Genomic DNA, 13,437 nt, shown 5'->3' on the forward strand with positions numbered 1-13,437 from the left:
ACCAACCGTCCACCTCCATAAATCTTTTCATCTTGCAAAACGCTATACTCATGAAATAACTTTCCACTCCATATACTTTTTACAAGACACAAAGCATTTCCTTTTAGTCTTATCACGCAAGGACATTCATTGTTAAGCCCCCTGTAGGTAGCCCACAAATATTAGTTTTATAACATACACGAGGTATTTACTGTCAGGCATTTTTCTAAGTGCTTTGTAAATATTAATTTACATAATTATTCATCTTTGTATGTGCTTTGCACGTGAGAGACCTAAAATATTTGTGGAATGAATCTCGGTACCTCTTAAACATTTCCCATTAACTTTGGTCATAATTCTAGTTGGAAAGTTAACCTTTGGGTATTTTGACACTAGGTCGCAAGTTTAAAGAGATTCTTTTAGTTTAGCCACATTAAGCCAGGGTGCTAGTAAGGGAAGCTATGAGGGATTTATTCCTCAAAGATAGAGAATTAGGAAGTGACTCATAGGAATTAAGGTCTTTCTCTGGGCACCCGCGGTCAACTCCAGAAGACTCAGGAAAAGGAAGACGCCAGCAGAAGACCCGGGACTTGTCTCTCAGTGGAGCCGGGGGAACTGGGCCTGGCGAGCCTGGGCGGGGCGAAACGGCCCGGGGGCGGGGCCTGCAGGGGGCGGGGTCTCGGCCGGGGCTGGGCGCGCCACAGCACCGGGCGGCGATGGCGGCGGACGGGGACTGGCAGGATTTCTATGAGTTCCAGGAGCCGGCCCGGAGCCTCCTGGACCAGGAGAACTGTAACGCGAGCCCCGAAGCCGGGGCAGGGGCGGGGGCGGGCGGCGAAGGCTTCCCGGCGCTGGCCTGCAGCTTGGAGGAGAAGCTGAGCCTGTGTTTCCGCCCCTCGGGTCTCGGCGCCGAGCCCCCGCGGGCGGCCGTGCGGCCCATCACCGAGCGCAGCCTCCTGCAGGGGGACGAGTGAGTGCGGGCCCCGGCCGGGAGCGAGCGGGAGCCTCCCCTGCCACTCACCCTACCCGGGACCTCGGCCCGCAGCCCGGCGGGACTCCGGCCGCAGGCTCCTCCCCGCGCCCTCCTTCCGCCTCCACAGACGCGGCGGCCCGCCCCGCTCCCTCCTCCTGCGGGGGGGCGTTGCTCGGCTCCCTGGGCGATTTAAATCCCAGCTCCCCCTCTGTCACTGCCCCTAAGAGTGCTCCTTCCTCAAGACCAAGCCCTTGTTTGGTTTTGGAGGTGATCACCTGTACCGAGCTTGTAGTTGGAGACCGTACCTTCTGGGGCACGTGGGAGCCTTTCATTCATTCAGTTGGATTTATTAAGCGCTAGTTAAGTGCCCGACGCTGCTTAGCACTTGGAATACCAAAATGAGTGGATATTGTCCCTCTCAAGTAGGGCACAACGTAGGATGGGACGTAGATGTATTTGTGTGTGTGTGTGTGTGTGTGTGTGTGTGTGTGTGTGTGTATGTGTGTATGTGAGAGAGAGAGAGAGAGAGAGAGAAAGAGAGAGAGAAGTGTTCTAATAGATACTTGTACCAAATATGAGATTTAAAAGGCTGTGCCTGGGGGAAAGTCTTCATAGAGAAAGCAACCTGTGAATTGAATCCTAATGGATGAGTGGGAGTTTGCCTGGCACGTGAAGCAAGGTCTAGCATTTTAGATCAAAGGTATAGCATGCGCAAAGGTACCAACGTGCGCAGCATTTTATGCCACGGGAATCTCTTGGGCCCACCTGAGAGCTCTGGTGGAGCACAAGCTGCCATTGAGGCAGAAAGAAACGCTCTCATTATTAATAGCAAGGATCTCAGTGGTGTGGAGACCAGTGCATAAACAAGTAATAATTACAGAATCACCCGAAGTGATTTAATTAATTCATAGGGATTTATGAGAGCTGGGGGAGGGAAAAGGTAGATATATATACAGGAAAGCATGCAGGCAGTAGCAGAAGATGCCATTTTCGAAAGTTGTTTCTCAAAAAGAAGATAGTTGCATTTATATGTATGTTTATGTGCTCTGAATCACTGAGACTAGGATACATTCTGGGTTTTAAAATTATATTTATAAGACTAATTTAAAGTAGGTGAGGGGCTTATACAAAGATAATTAAGGATCCCTGTTTTTGCTTCACCTGGACTTCCTCAAAGTGGTTTATTTTGGCCTTTACTTTAGACAGGTTATACCATTTAAACTATTTTGTTGTTGTTGTTGTTTTTCTTCTTCTTCTTTTTTTTTTTTTTTTTTTTTTTTGGTACTGGGGAGTGGATCCAGGGGCACTTAACCAGTTAGCTACATCTCCAGCACTTTTTTGTTTTTTTATTTGGAGATAGAGTCTCAGTTAGTTAGGGCCTTGCTAAGTTGCTGAGGTTGAATTTGAACTCTTGATCCTCCTGTCTCAGCCTCCGGAGCCACTGGGATTGAGCTGCTGGGATTACAGTTTACTATACAACGCTGGCTATTTAGTTACTCTTGATAATGGTTTGAGTAGGTGATATGTTGGTAGTAATCTAGCTGATTCACATTTCTTGATTTGGGAATGCATAAGAAATTTCTCTCAGGAGCTTGGACTGGTTACCATTGTCATTGTCCCCTCGCTATTGTGTAAATTTGCTCACCATTGTTTGACAGAGTCCTTTCTAGCTCCTTTCCTTAGCAAGAGTTGAATTTTTTTTTTTTTTACTCAGATATGACCTTGCCTTAGGGCCCTTTATTTAACTTTTTGGAGCCCAATTTTCTTTTGGTAAATATGGATTGTACTCCCAAGATTTTCCTTTAGAAGGGTATTGTTCAGGACTCACTGTTGGCAGGACTTTGACCTCCTTCAAAAAGTGCTATCTTGCTAGTTGTTTATGACTGGTAGTAATATTTTATGATAAGGATGAAGGAAGTTCATGTCTAGAGAGAGAATTCTAGAAATCTTTCACTGAAGCTGGCCCTATGCCCTTCTCAACTACAATTGTTCTGATATTGGTGGAGGTAGAGGACTCTGCACTGTCCTTCACTTTCTTGGAAAAGCAAACTCACCCACAGTCATTCCTGGGTGATGTATTCCACTCCACTTGTTCTTTTCTTATATCCTCATTTAAGAAGGAGGCAACAAAGAAAATATCTCCTGCCCCCTGGAAAATTCTGGACTATCTTCTCCTACTAATGTCTTACTGTAACCCCTGATCAGAATTAGGTATATAGTCAGGTATGCAGTATTTGAAAATTGTTACCCAGAAAAGCATGGGCTAGAAACCCATAAGTAGCAGTCCAGAGGCATTACCTAATTCTAACTGATTCACATTAGAGGAGGCTGGATCCCAACAGAGAGGAGAATTGGAAACAAACATTTGCAAGATTTTCTGGGTAAACCACCTTTGGTTTTCTAGAGCTTTTGGGGTTCACATTTTCATCAAGGCTAATGTGTATCTTGAAGCCAAACAAGGCAGCATGGTCCTATCCCTTCTGCTTTTTAGCACCAAACCCCTATTCATTACATCAAGTTTGTTGCTTCTCCATTTTTAAACTTGTATTCTTATGTTTATGTATTTACTAAGATTGTTTATGTACCCTAGTTGCATACACACTTGGTAAAAAGGCATGCACAATTATTTAATGACTTACAATTAGATAACCTGTTATTCATTGTAGGATTATTTTTTATATGATATCTTTGTGCATTCTTACAACCAGTAAGTGGTTCAAATTTAACTTTCATACCCTATTTAAATTTCATCTCATTTGTATATCAGAACTCTTTTCATAAGACATCATGTTTACTGTGTTGATTATTTCTTTTTTACTGAAACCTGAATTTTGGTCATGAAATTGGAGTTTGCTTTTCTGGTGTTGCTTGGGACTTTCCCCAGTTCAACTCATTTGAATTAATGCTTAGAGTAATGGAGCTGGAGGAAATAGCTGCTTATTGTTCAAGCCTCATTTTATAGTGAGGCAACTGTCACCCAAAGAGGTTAAGGGACAGGGCCAAAGACTAATTGGGCAAAAAAGGAGATGAGAATAGGTTTCTTGAAGCCTAGTCAAGTGCTCTTTGCATCTTACCTCATCACCTCTGCAAAACTCTGTTTGCTTATAAGGTAGGATAACTGCATTGGGTATAACCTGTGTACATTTTATAGGAACGTCCCCTCTTTCTCCTTTCATTTCATCAGTCTTTATTCTTAGCCAATTACATTACAAATTAGATATTATATGCTGGTTCACATTGAGACTGAATTCTCCAGAATCTAGGAAAATAAGATTTTGGTTAGAGATAGATTATTTACTTTATGAAATGTTTAGAAGTTGCAGAAGAAAAATAATTGTAGTGCACAGTCTATTTACTCTCTGTGTGACCTTGGAAATATTACTTAACCTCTCCGTGTTTCATTCTCATCTGTAGAATCGGTATGACAATGGTTTCTACTTCTAAAGTTGTTTTTGAGTATTAAATGATTTAATAATATGTAAACTGCTGTGAACTGTGCCTGACCATAGTATGATGGAAGTATTAGTGACTTAGAGTTTTTTATACCACTTCCCTTTCCCTCAGGACTTTTTGTCAGCTTGCATATATCATTTTCATGCAGTTTTATTTAGGAGACTCTACATAGTAGGTGTTTCTCTGAGAAAAAATTTGCTATTTGGTGTCCTTCTTTCATTGTAGTATTGAACATTTATTGAACAAAAGACATATAGGGTGGTAACTTTCATTGAATGCAGTTTTCTTCTTTTCAAGGATTTGGAATGCCCTGACAGATAATTATGGAAATGTGATGCCTGTGGACTGGAAGTCATCTCACACTAGGACCTTGCACTTGCTTACTCTGAACCTCTCAGAGAAAGGGGTAAGTTAGGATTTCTGCATAACTGCTGCTGAGAGCAGAACTAAACAGTACCATTTCGGTTGAGCACAAATATTGAGTTGCTTCGTGTGTGTGTGTGTGTGTGTGTGTGTGTGTGTGTGTGTTGTAGGGGATTGGTGCTGGGCAGGTGCTCTACCATTGAGGTCCATCCTGAGTTGTCCCTTTCTTAGCGTATAGTGTTTGGAGGGGCCCTCCTTTCTTCCCATCTTGGCTCCATTGCCTTTGTCTTGCTAGCACCGTTCTCCAGTTCCTCTCCAGCACATGCTCGCTTTTGTATGTTTAGCTAAGTTTCCATCACTATGGAAAACAGCGAACATCAACAGTCACTATTTCTCCCTGATTATGGAACGTAATTGTGGTGTGCTGAGAGCACTCAGTGAGAATCCTCAGCTTTGATGTGATGTAACTTTTTGGTGAATTTAATGACTTGCTGGACATGACATGTCATCAGGAGTCTCTGTATTCCTGTGAATAGTGGGGAGCTACTAAAAGACATTTCTTGGCTTTTTAATGTGTTCTTGGCTAATTTACCTAGCACTTGTATGCATACTGGTATTGTCAAGTGAAAGTGCCTTGAGTGAGAAGTGTGAGCACAAGTGAAAGGATGGCTGCTGGGAGAGAGGTCAGAAAAGGAACAGAATTGATTGAAGTGAAAACTCCAAGTGGTAAAGTTGATGAGGAATGTAGCCACACTGTGTTTCAGGCCGGACTTTTAAGTTCCTCATCAGATGACAGCGTAAGCTGGCGTGTGAGTTCTTCTGGCATGCTTTATATTTCATTAAGTGTAGTCATGTGATTATTGGAAGTATAATGCAGAGTGGCTGTTAGTATTTAAAGTAATATTGTTAATGTTTCATGGAAATGTTTTCTTAAATATGTGACCCAGAACAACCTGCTGCTTTCATTTTCTAGTGAAATATGGAATTCTGCCTGTATTTCCCATTATTCTAGTAGGTATGGAGTCTTACTGTTTGTTCCATTCGTCAACCCCATTAAGCTTTGCAGATTGACCTGGTACATGTTTAATGAAAAGAAATAAAACAAAGCATGTTATGATTTGTATTCTGTTTATTCAGGTCCTAGCTGTCATTTTGAGCTTCATGCAAGTTCCCCTCCTGCTCTGAAGGTTCCTGTTACTGTTTTTGCGTTTGCTGATCTCATGGAATTACATAATTTTAGAGTTGGAAGGGACTTTAAAGGACACTTAATCCAGCCTCCCACTTGGGGGAATCCCCATCTACCACATCTCTGACAGATGGTCATTCAGCCATGGCCTAAATCCTTGCACAGAAGGAAAACACACTCCTCTGTGTAGGAATCCATGAACACTTGTGGGGCTGTGAACTTTTAAAGGACTTGTTATCTGTCCCACAGAATTAGCCCCATTGTCTCATGGGTGCTAGTCCCACAGCACTTTTTCCATGTCTCTGAAATCATGTTCTCTCATAATCTATGTTTCAGAGTCTGTTATTAGATTCTGACTTCCTGAGAGGTATCTTTTTGTCTTTTTAGTAATTACCACTGGACTGGCACATGGTAAATATAAAGATGATGTTTGTGGGATGAGTGAACGAATGGATATTGTGAATGAATGAATATTGTCTTCAGAGATCATGATGAAAGGTTGTTTTTAAAAAATATTTTCTTTCTATTTAAAGTAGTGCTGAATTCATAGTAGCTAGCCCTTGAATACTTTTTTTGTTTGACATTTAAGAAGATAGCATAGAAGAGTTCCTTGCCTAGTTTTTAAGAGAAGCACATTAGCAGCAAGAATAGGGCACTCTAATCCTATTTCATTGAATAACATGTAAATCTTGTATTGTTCTCAGATTGCACTGGGGAAGTTGCTCCCTTTTGCTGCTATTTGAATGTTGTTTTCAACATTTAGAACAATGCTACAAAGTAGTGATTAGTAAAGAAGTATCATTTAATGGTAGTACTGATTATAAAAGTTTTACCTGGATTAACTCAGCAGATTAAAGTAAACAAATGATCATTTATCATCTGTTTGTTAATCGATCAATCAATCATCATCTACTGTGATATGACTGATCTGGTGATGAGTAGAATTGAAATTAGAATGCTATTTTTCAGTAAGGATTATAACATGCATGGAGTTTACTGAAGAGTAAGTGGGCAATAAGCACCATGTAAGAAGCATTTACTATTGTCAAATGAGTGCTTTATTTTTCCATGACTGATCTATGTAAAATTTACCTTTTGAAAGCATTTTTTAGATTATCATAGTTGTAAAACAGGGTGTACAGGAAAGTTTTTCCCTGATAATGGGTGGAATAATTTTTTTTACACTAAGATAAGAAAAAAAGATGATTTGCAAGATTTCAGGGTTTTTTTTTTATATTCTTTCATTTAAGGTTAAGATGTACAAATTTGATGGACTTTTACAGGGTAAGGCAACTGGGATATTTCAGATTCTTACCTGGGCACATTTTTTCCGTTTGATGTTTCTGCAGTTTTGTACAGGGAAACAGAACCACCAGCTCCGAATTAACTTCAGCATAGGAAGGAGTGACAGGAATGTTGGGCACAAAGATGGCATATTTATGCCTAATGGAAGAGTGATTAATGATCCTCCCGACAGCCAGGGTTAGTTTTCAAAGCCCGAAAGGGATTCCAGCCCTTAGCATATGCCATCTCTGTGAGGAATGGGCTTGGCTCCCTCTCTGGAAAGATGATCTGGGATCATTATTTCTGTTGTTATGGAAATTTATTCTAATAGTTTACTGGTATTAATCTTATCTTCTGGACCCATTTGTAAGCCAGAAGGGGAAAAATAAAGCAAAACTATGGTGCTCAAGCTTCAAGATAGAAGAGTGATGGAGGCAAGTGAGTTTGAGGTATGAGGATCAATGACAATGATTATTAGATCCATTCCTGTCATACAGACCCCCACATGATCACATTGTGGTGTCTTGAAATATAACATTCCCTCATGAAAAGCTTTGTCTCTTGACCTTTTCCTTTTCTTATTAAGTTAGTAAAGGGATAATAGTGATAGGATTTGGAAGGAAAGGCAACCTGTCCTCACTGACATTGTCCTTGATTTCTAGCTACCAGACACAGCCTTTCAGCTGCTCCTTCTAGCAGATCACCTGCTCACTTTACTTGGTTTTATTTTTCAATTTTAGGCGTTGTCTGCTGACTTTCTACCCAGAGTGTGAAGATTTAGTGTCTTACCATCTTCCAGCCTCCAGCTTCTTACCCCTCACAGAAACTTTCTCTTCCCTCATCTTCCCAGTATAATCTCATCAAAATCCTCAGTTAAGTTGATCTTCAGTCTGGGGACTGCTCAAGCAGTAGAGTTCTTCCCTAGCACATGCAAGACACTGGGTTTGCAGAAACAGACCCCTGCCCCAGACAAACCAAACTGATCTTCATCATTTGTGTTACCTATGTAAATGTTCTCAGTTGACCCATTTTGGTATATATGATTAAACTACTTCTCATACAATCTTTGTTTTTTCTTAGAGTAATAATAATTGTGTTTTTTTGTGGTTTATTTAGTTCATAATTAGCTGACTAATTCAGCCTTATGACAGCGATAAAACTCATTTTAGTGAATGGAATAAACTAGGTGGTAAGTTTCTCTCTTTTTCTTTTCTTAATGACTTATGCAGTACCAGTTCTAATCTGAACTAGTTACTCTCTGGTTTGACTTCATAGCCATCATTTTGGAATTTTTCATTCCTCTCATCACAAGAACTCCCTTTGCCTCTTTCTTGCATTGGACCCTGTGTCTTCCTCCTTTTCATTTTCCTGCTGGTATCTTTCCGAGAAAGGGTTCAAAGAAGTATATTATTTGAGTAGACTTGTCTAAAAATGTCTTTATTTTTAGCTCACACCTAATTGTTAGGCTAGCTGGACATTAGAGTCTACAGTGGAATTTATTGGGACATGAAAATTATATGAATTGTTTTTTAGCATCTGTTGTTGCTATTGAGAATTCAAATGGTACCTTGATTCCTGACTTTTGTAATGTGATTTTTTTTTTCCTCTCTGGATGCTGTTAATCTGCCCCCACCTTCACTACCATGGTGTTCTGAAATTTCGTGGTGACTTGTTGCCAGCCAAGGGAGGCCTTTCCTGGGCTGATGGTGCAGTGAGAAATAGAATGAGGTAGAATTGCATTATGGTGTAGGCAGGTAGATCCTGGAGTGCTCATGTGGCCCCTGTCCCTTGCCTGGTGTTTGGACACCAGCACGCCAGTGGTTCCTTCCTTTGCTCTTCTCACTTTCAGGTTTCTGATATTTTGTGGTCACTCTTAAACTTTGGATGGTCCTATATGAGGAACTAGGGAGGCAATGAGGATCAACATCCACTCTATTGTATCGTCAATTTTAGATACATTCTCTGTACTAGTGAATAAAATAATTTTCATGATAAAATTTTATTATTTTCTTATTATCCTTTTTCATATGAAGTCAGGTGTGGAATTTTTTACTTGTGGCTCAGAGTGTTGGATTTTGGAACATTTGAATTTCAGAGCTTTTCGGATTTAAAATTTTTGGATGAAGTTAATATAGTGTAATGTTATATATATATATATATATATATATATATATATATATATATATATATATATATATATAGTTTTGTTTTTGTTTTTAGGAACTGAGGATTGAACCCAGGGGAATGTTACCATTGAGTACATCTCCAGTCTTTTTTATAGTCTTAAATTTTGAGATAGGGTCTCACTAAGTTGTTGAGGATCTTGCTAAATTGCCTAGGCTGGCCTTGAACTTGGGATCCTCCTGCCTCAGCCTCCTGAGTCATGGGGATTATAGACGTGTGCCAGCACACCTGGCTATTTTAATTATGTACTATGTAATAGAAGGACATAGTTTATTTTTACGTAGTCCTTGTTGCCCATTTGTTCTTTGGGAGCTCAAAGGGTGCTAAACTTTCCAGAGGAATAAGGTTCTAATTTCAGTTATGTTTATTACCATAATAGTCACGTCACAATAGGTAGAGGATGGATCACTATTCACTTTAATCTGCTCCATTTTTCCAGGAAAAGTTTTTACAATTAGTACTGGTACTAGACTCTAAGCATCAATAAAGGGATGGTTTATATTGGTGTTTGCAGGGTTCAGGGAAACCAGCTAAGCATAATGCAGTACCTCAGGGATGGTAATGGCTAGTGGTACTTTAGCAGCCCTGGATGTGAAGAGGAAAGGAGAGGGAGAAATTTCTAGAACCTGAAGAGATTAGGTATGGAGAGAGGTCTGCTTGACAAGAGCTGTGGCCTTTGGTAAAGAGCCAGAGCTGACAAATGGCAGTCTGGCAGGGAGGAGGAGAGAGAACAAGTGCTCAGCCCTCACCTTCTCACCTTGCCGTCTGCCAATGATGTGTGACCCAACTGGAAGCTAGAAGTCAAGGGCATCCTTTGATGTGGTCCATATGGTCAGTCTTCTGGGGCACAGAGTGTGGTAGGATATCTTAGTGGGGTGATTGGATACTCTCCAGACTGTTAGGTTTAAAGATGTTTTGGAACCTAGAGATCTTTCTTTGGGAGAAAAGATATTCAACTGGAAGAACTAAGTGCAATCCTCATGGACAGATCCTGTCTGCCAGGGAATTTATTACTTATCTTTTACTCTAAATATTAGAAGTTAGTTTGCAAAAGACTTGCTTTATGCTTTCCATAGAGTTTAACATCTACCAATCGTGCTGTTAGATTAACTAAATAATATTCATTGTTATACCTGCCCGTTTCCTCCCTTCTATTCCTTGTAATTCCCTACAGCTTGCTTACAAATACTATATTTTTTCCCCTCTCTATAACTGTTGGCTTTTATATGCTCTTATATTTCTTCTGGAAAAAATAGTTAAGTATGTATTAGACCATAGGAATATATATGCCCCTGAACAAGTTTATGTCTGTTCTACACTGCTCTTTTTTCTGCTTGGTATGAATAGTAAAGTACTGCACAAGCTGCCTAGTTCAGAGTGACCATAAGGTCTTCCTTTCAAGGGTGCACTCTCAGTCTGTGCTTTCTTTGGCTGCCTCTTTTACCCAGGGATATTTTGGTTAGAATGTCTTGTTTTTAACCATGGATATTTTTGCTTTTAGATAAGTGACAGTTTGCTTTTTGACACATCAGATGATGAGGAGCTGAGAGAACAGCTGGACATGCATTCCATCATTGTCTCCTGTGTTAACGAGGAACCCCTCTTCACGGCAGACCAGGTATCCAGGAGATGCTCATCTACGCAAGGACAGCAGAATCTAGAGCCGAAAGCCATTTCTTACTGTGCCAGTAAATGATAGTTATTAGAATTTACTTATTTGCCTTAGATTGTGTGGTTATATTGGTTAACAGCTAACTCTTCCACTGAGAAAAAGAAGAAAGTTTATATAGAGGCTGAGGAAAATGAAATTTTGTTGATTGGGAAGATTTCTAATCTAAGTATTGTTACAAGCTACTTAAAGCCAAGGTAAAAGAATATTAATTTTCCTATTTCCTTTAGATTTGCCCAGACATGGGGAAATATCTGTGTAGAAATTATTTAGTTTTTGTAAAATCCTGGGTAAGACTCACTGGCACATATTAGTAGCACCTCTTACATACTCCAGGAAGAAGTGAGCATTATTGCTGTGGAATTTTCTATAATGTCAATCCTGTGTTCATTTGAAAGCAGTTGAATCAGCATTCTCATTTTCTGAATACTCTGCCCACCTCTCTTGTATTGTCCAAATGTGATGCCAAAATCTCTTCCTGAAATAAAATGTTCCATGGCTTCTCAGACTGTTAATTCTACCACATTCTATTTTTAGATTGGAAAGAAGAGGTCCAGAGATACTTTATGGCAAGCTTGGGAGGTGCATTTTCAAGATGTACAATAAAAATATGTCATTTTAATACACTTAGTCATATTTGTGATTGAATTGTCCTAGAGTGGGAAAGAGCGTGGTGTTTAAAAAGCAAGATAATAATATTTTAGAGGGCTTTTTTGAGGTAGAACATGATCTCCCAGAAAAAGATGTGACCCTAAGGGTTTACTGTCTCCTACTATGCCTGAATGCAATAAGTTATGCCTATTTTTAAGCCTTAGGGAAAGGGAGCCTCTAGCCTCCTGGGATATCTCATTGCACTGTTTGCAATGCTTGTTTTGGGGCATTTTCTTACTAATCAACATAATCCTCCCCCCTTCAGATTTACTTTTGTTTTTCCTCAGTACAAGTGCTACCTGTTAAGCTCAGTGATTCATAAAGCATGTTAAATATGCTTGTGATATTTTATACCTTCATTTAATTGTATTTTCTTTAATAGCTTTCTCTTAATCCTTAAATCCTTTTTTCAAGTATTGAGTAACTTTTCTGGCTTTCCTTTAAAGTTTTTTTCCTTCTCCAGTTTTAGACTTTGGAACAGCATGAGATACAGTTATGTGGTGTTGCATATGACAGTAAATCATTTGTTTAAAAGGCAGATATAAGTTTTCCTGTTACCTAAGGCTTTTTTCCTTTTTTTTTTTTTTTTTTTAATGCTACCAGGATTGAACCCAGAGGCTCTTAAACACTGAGCCACATCCCCAGCCCTTTTTATATTTTATTTTGAGACAGGATCTCACTAATTTGCTTAGGGTCTCACTAAATTGCTGAGGTTGGCTTTGAACTCTCAATCCTCCTGCCTTAGCCTCCCAAGTCACTGGGATTACATACAGGTGCCACTGTGTCCAGCTTATTTCCTCCTTATGCTTCTACATTTTAAGTAATTTAAAAATATCCCTTTATCTTTTATTGAATTGATATGTGAAATTCATTTTTTGCTGCTAAACTTTTGCTGCCAGAGAAGTAATTTCTTGCTTTATGTATGTTTTATATTATTTTCTAAATTTTATGTCCAACTTTTCATTAAATAGCTTTAGACTGAGCGCTTGCATGTGGTAGATGACAAATTTTCTTTTATTTGCTTCCTTTTAACTACAACTTTTTGATCTGGTTCTGTTCTGCCTGGAGTAAATTATATAAGTGAAGTATCATTTCTCAGACATTGCAAGATCTGGTAGGGCCCACTGAATCATAACAGATGTATTAAATCATATTCTATTTAATTTTTTGTATAGTATATTGTTAATTTCCTTTGAGCCTTGTTCACTCTTACAGTCGAAATTCTGAATGTTTGGAACACCCACTACTGCATACTGTTGGTTAATGAGAATTTAATGCTTTTCTACTCTGGTAGCCTCGGGTGAGCACCATGATACATACAGGTAGATCATTTTCTCCCTGGATATTTGACTAACAATGATGTGTGTATTTTGGAAGGTTATTGAAGAAATTGAAGAAATGATGCAGGAGTCACCAGACCCAGAAGATGATGAGACACCCACACAGTCAGATCGGCTTTCAGTGCTCTCCCAGGAAATTCAAACTCTTAAGAGATCTAGTACGAGCAGTTATGAAGAGAGTAAGAGATCCCCCTCACATCTGTGTTCTTTGTGCTTTTTGTCCTTATCAGATATCTCTAGGAAGCTTCGGTTCTAGAAGGCTGGGTTGCATACCTTCCTGGTCCTCTGATAATACAGTACTCTGGGCATATTTTTATCATTGCTCAGGGACTATGTTGTATTCCCCTTTTAAACC

General features: G+C 39.7%; 1 protein-coding gene across 2 annotated transcripts in view; it reads left to right on the top strand.

Annotated features, from left to right (window-relative positions):
* Positions 1-630: 630 nt before the first annotated feature.
* FEZ2 (fasciculation and elongation protein zeta 2) overlaps positions 631-13,437 on the top strand; it is a 51,370-nt gene continuing 38,563 nt past the window's right edge. Inside the window, exons 1-4 of one of the 2 annotated variants that reach the window (XM_081265458.1) lie at positions 631-949; positions 4,703-4,811; positions 10,924-11,040; positions 13,120-13,261. In XM_081265458.1, coding sequence (XP_081121584.1) covers positions 696-949; positions 4,703-4,811; positions 10,924-11,040; positions 13,120-13,261 — 622 coding nt within the window. In that variant the 5' untranslated portion in view covers positions 631-695. The remainder of the gene's footprint in view (positions 950-4,702; positions 4,812-10,923; positions 11,041-13,119; positions 13,262-13,437) is intronic. The other variant, XM_081265459.1, reaches the window with a different exon arrangement.

The sequence above is a fragment of the Spermophilus citellus genome (assembly GCF_964194105.1).
Source record: "Spermophilus citellus genome assembly, chromosome: 13".
Classification (NCBI taxonomy): Eukaryota; Metazoa; Chordata; class Mammalia; order Rodentia; family Sciuridae; genus Spermophilus; species Spermophilus citellus.